Genomic DNA, 5,000 nt, shown 5'->3' with positions numbered 1-5,000 from the left:
AACACTGGAGTCTGTCAGCCATTGGCAGTGGCTTTGTTGAAAAGCTTTGGAGTCCCGTGGGCTGCAATTATCCAAGGGCAATTAGCTGCAGCCCTGGTGATGGAGGTTCACTCACCGCACGCCCGTCTGCAGCCCTGGTGATGGAGGTTCACTCACCGCACGCTTGTCTGGCATCTTAATGAATGGAGACTAATTCAGTTTAGAGAGAAAGTGAGCATAGGTCAGTCAGCAAAGTTTTCGTGTGTGTGTGTGTGTGTGTGTGTGTTTGTGTGTCCACGCACGTGTGTGTATGTGTGTGTGTGTGTGTGTCCTCGCGTGTGTGCGTGTGTGTGTGTGTGTGTGAGAGTGTGTGTGTGTGTGTGTTTTGTGTGTATCCACGCTCGTGTGTGTGTGTGTGTGTGTGTGTGTGTGTGTGTGTGTGTCCTCGCGTGTGTGTGCCTGTGTGTGTGTGTGTGAGTGTGTGTGTGTGTGCCTGTGAGTGTGTGTGTGTGTGTGTGTGTGTGTATGTTTGCCAAAGTGTGTCTTTGTCGAGACAAAGATAATAAGAAATGCATATGAATTTCAAATTTTAAATGCATACAAGTCTCTCTACAAGTCACAAGTCTTGTTGGGGTTCATATACTGTAAGTGTGTGTACTTATGTGTATGGTTACATGTGTGTGTACCTGTGTGAGAGACGAGAGAAGGAGACAGACTGTGTGTGTGTGTGTGTGTTTGTGTGACAGACTGTGTTTGCATTCGAGACTTTTGACTGTTTTATTGCGACGCTGTTTTATTGCAGATGTCAGAATGCTTTATCACTGCTCATTCTTTTTGTTAAGAACTGTTGACATTTGTTTACATCTATATCTGTTATTATTTGTTTACAACTATATCTGTTATTATTTGTTTACATCTATATCTGTTATTGTTTGTTTACAACTATATCTGTTATTATTTGTTTACATCTATATCTGTTATTATTTGTTTTCATCTATATCTGTTGTTATTGGTTATAGCTGTGTGCTTGCTGAGTTTGTTAACACCTGTGTCCTACGTGTGTTATCCTACACCCTTGTGTTTGTGTGTTTGTGTGTTTGTGTGTTTGTGTGTGTGTGTGTGTGTAGGTAAAAACTGGGACCTGAGCGCCGCGTTGAGCGACTATGAGCAGCTCAGGCAGGTGCACACGGCCAACCTGCCGCAGGTGTTCAACGAGGGCCGCTTCTTCAAGCAGCCCGAGCGCGACTCCACCCCCCACTCCACCCCCCAGCATGGCAGCAAGGGGGAGCAGGGCCTGCAGAAGCAGGAGGAGAACACGCAAGGTAGGGAGCAGCCACAGGAGCAGACTCTCACACACACACACACACCCCACAGGAGCAGACTTACACACACACACACCCCACAGGAGCAGACTCACACACACACACACACACACCCCACAGGAGTAGACTCACACACACACACACACACACACACACACACACACACACACACTCACACACACACACACACCCACAGGAGCAGACTCACACACACACACACACACACACACACACACATACCCCACAAGAGCAGACTCACACACACACACACACACACACACACACCCACACACCCACAGGAGCAGACTCACACACACACACACACACACACACACACACACACACACACACACACATAACCCACAGGAGCAGACTCACACACACACACACACACACACACCCACACACCCACAGGAGCAGACTCACACACACACACACACACACACACACACACACACACACACATAACCCACAGGAGCAGACTCACACACACACACACACACACACACACACACACACACCCCACAGAAGCAGACTCAGACACACACACACACACACACACACACACACACACACACACACACACACACACACACACACCCCACAGGAGCAGACACAGGAGCAGCCCCTGACACCCCATAATATCACTAAAGGAGCAAAGCCGGACACCCCATAATATCATTACAGAGCAGCCCCTAATACCCCATAATATCACTATAGAGCAGCCACTAACACCCCATAATATTCCTATAGAGCAGCCCCTGACACCCCATAATATCACTATAGAGCAGCCCCTGACACCCCATAATATCACTATAGAGACCATAGAGGCAAATGCCCCAAAACCTCAGATAGCCCAAAATCTCATTTAGACTCTGGGGTCTCTATAATGCTACATAGTGCTGTGATTCATTTCTCTATAGTGCTACATAGTGCTATAATCCATTTATCTATAATGCTACATAGTGCTGTAATCCATTTATCTATAATGCTACATAGTGCTGTAATCCATTACTCTATAATGCTACATAGTGCTGTGATTCATTTCTCTATAATGCTGCATAGTGCAGTAATCCATTTCTAGAACACAAATGTTAAAACTGTGATTGCTGTCCACTCATTGTCACACTCTCCTCTCCTCTCTTCCTCTACCTCCTCCTCTCCTTCTCCTCCTACTCCATCTCCTCCTCCTCCTCCTCCTCTTGTTCCTTCTCCTCCTTCTTCTCCTCCTCCACAGAGAAGCGCCTGACGCGGGGCATCTCCCACGCGAGCTCTGCCATCATGTCCCTGGCACGGCTGCACGTGACGGGCGAGGTGGCGCGTGAGCAGTTCCCTCTGGAGATGCCCATCTACACATTCCAGCTGCCCGACCTCAGCGTCTACAGCGAGGACTTCCGCTGCTTCATCGAGCGCGACCTCATCGAGCAGTCCACCATGGTGGCCCTAGAGCAGGCTGGTCAGTCCCCCCCCCCTCTCTGCCTCCGACTCCACCTCCTCTCTTTAAACGCTCTTCTTTATTCTCTTTCTCCATTATTCTCTCTTTTCCTCCATCTAATCCTGCTCTATTCCTCCATCTTTACATCCATCTGTCCCTGCTCTTATTCACCTCTTCCATCCGATCCTCCTCTTTATATAATCTCTTCCTCCATCTCTTCCTCCTCTCTGACTCTCACTCTCTCTCCCTCTCTCCTCATGTCATCTATTCCCTCTCTTTCACAATCTCTTTCTCCATCCCTTCTTCCATCTACTCCTCCTCTATGACGCTCACTCTTTCTGCCCTCTCCCCATGACATCAATCTCTCCTCTCCTTCCTTGTCTTCCCAGCGTAGGCTGTGTTCTTTCCCCTGTGCTATTCTGTCTTTTTCACCAATGAATTTAAGATCAGTGAGAAACCCCTCAGATGGTTTAAGTATGCTAATGACATAGTTGGGCTCCTCCACTACACAAAGCTCTTAGGTGAGGCTGCCTATTGGTCCACTCTGAACACAAAGCTCTTAGGTGAGGCTGCCTATTGGTCCACTCTAAACACAAAACTCTTAGGTGAGGCTGCCTATTGGTCCACTCTGAACACAAAGCTCTTAGGTGAGGCTGCCTATTGGTCCACTCTGAACACAAAGCTCTAAGGTGAGAATGCCTATTGGTCCACTCTGAGGCCCTTCAAACATGCGGTTGCATCAGCCAGTCAGAAATCAGAGTTGCCAAGACAAAAGAACTGATCGTCTGCACAAGACAAGAGCTTAAACGGAGCCAGCCTCACTCCATGTCCAACACGTTGGACATTCTAACTCTAAAGCAGATTTTTTTTTTATATCAGTGCAGGCAATTTTGTGCCTGTCAGATTCATAGGATAGGGTGCTTCAGACAAAACTGTCCAGTGAAAATGAGCCCCTTGTGTAGCTAGCCTGTATAGTACACAGATGCTGGGTGTGTTATTTGCGTTGCTAGCCTGTATAGTACACAGATGCTGGGTGTGTTATTTGCGTTGCTAGCCTGTATAGTACACAGATGCTGGTGTGTTATTTGACCGTATAAAACATACAGCACAGAGTCTCTTCCAGTAAAGGTCACTGGTGTTCATCTGCTGTCCACATTGGTGCCACTCAATCAGACCGGAGCAGAGAGTTTCTCTCTCATTTTAACCCACATCCTGCAACACTGTGACCTTTGACCTTTGCATAGTCAATCTCCTCACGGCAAGCTGGGATTGTGCCTTTGACATTTAGATGTTATTAGACCACGACATGTTTCGGTGGCACGGAGGTGACACGCTTTCTCTCGATTGACCCTGAGCCAAGCCACACAGTCACACACAGCTCTGACCCTTGACCCCAAGCTGATGGGCTTGCTCTCGTGGGAAATTGTGTTTGTGCCCATCACTGATTGTGGCATTTAGGATGGTCCCTGACCCGTGCAGTAGTGGTCAGGTGGAGGGCTGTTGTTCATATTGAGGTAGAGGCCACACGTGACTCTCGCGCAGCCTGCAACATTTACGCTCTTTGATCATGCTAATGTATTCAGTAGGGAAAAGTGCTGTCACAGTTAACACACTCATTGTTTTTTTGTTTTTTAAATAACGCAATTAACGCAGCTGCCTGTGTTTTGTTATTTCTTCTGTTAATTAAATTCATTTCAATTTTATTTATATAGCGCCAAAACAGTAAAATTATCTCAAGGCGCTTTACAGTGCCCAGGGCCTGAACCCCCTTCAAGCAAGCACAAACGCGACAGGGGTAAGGAACAAACCCTGTTAATCAGGAAGAGAACCACAGCAAGGGGGGGCCTATCTGCTTGAGGCCGGCGGGGGAGAGATGTTAGTGCATACAGTATGGAATGGTTCAGATATCTGGGGACATCCCAACACAAACCTGACATGGAGCTGAGCTGAATGCACAAGCTTGCAAGTTTATTGAGCGCTTCAACTTCCAATTAACCCAACGGGCTGCACACCATCTTACCTAGTCACTAGCTCCCTCAAAGTATCTCCCTCCCCAAAAGTCTCTCTTCTCTTCTTCTCTTCTTCCCTTCTTCTCTTCTTCTCTGCTTCCCTCCTTCTCTTCTTCTCTTCTTCCCTTCTTCTCTTCTTTTCTTCTCTGCTTCTCCTCGTCTTCATCTCTTCATCCCTTCACATTGTACATGCTCTACACGTTACAAATATGCCTTTCAAGCTGACAGTAAATGTAAAGATCTGGAACACAAGCC

The 5,000-nt window shown here is 47.4% G+C and overlaps 1 protein-coding gene across 1 annotated transcript in view; it reads left to right on the top strand.

The window, feature by feature from the left end:
• The window catches only part of otud7a (OTU deubiquitinase 7A), a 66,083-nt gene that overhangs the window by 24,872 nt on the left and 36,211 nt on the right, over nucleotides 1-5,000 (top strand). Inside the window, exons 3-4 of the mRNA XM_031564846.2 lie at nucleotides 1,107-1,301; nucleotides 2,539-2,757. Of these exons, the coding sequence (XP_031420706.1) occupies nucleotides 1,107-1,301; nucleotides 2,539-2,757 (414 nt within the window). The remainder of the gene's footprint in view (nucleotides 1-1,106; nucleotides 1,302-2,538; nucleotides 2,758-5,000) is intronic.

Source organism: Clupea harengus, chromosome 3, assembly GCF_900700415.2.
Source record: "Clupea harengus chromosome 3, Ch_v2.0.2, whole genome shotgun sequence".
NCBI lineage: Eukaryota > Metazoa > Chordata > Actinopteri > Clupeiformes > Clupeidae > Clupea > Clupea harengus.
Note: the sequence above shows the minus strand (reverse complement) of the source record. Positions and strands in the feature narration are given on the sequence as shown.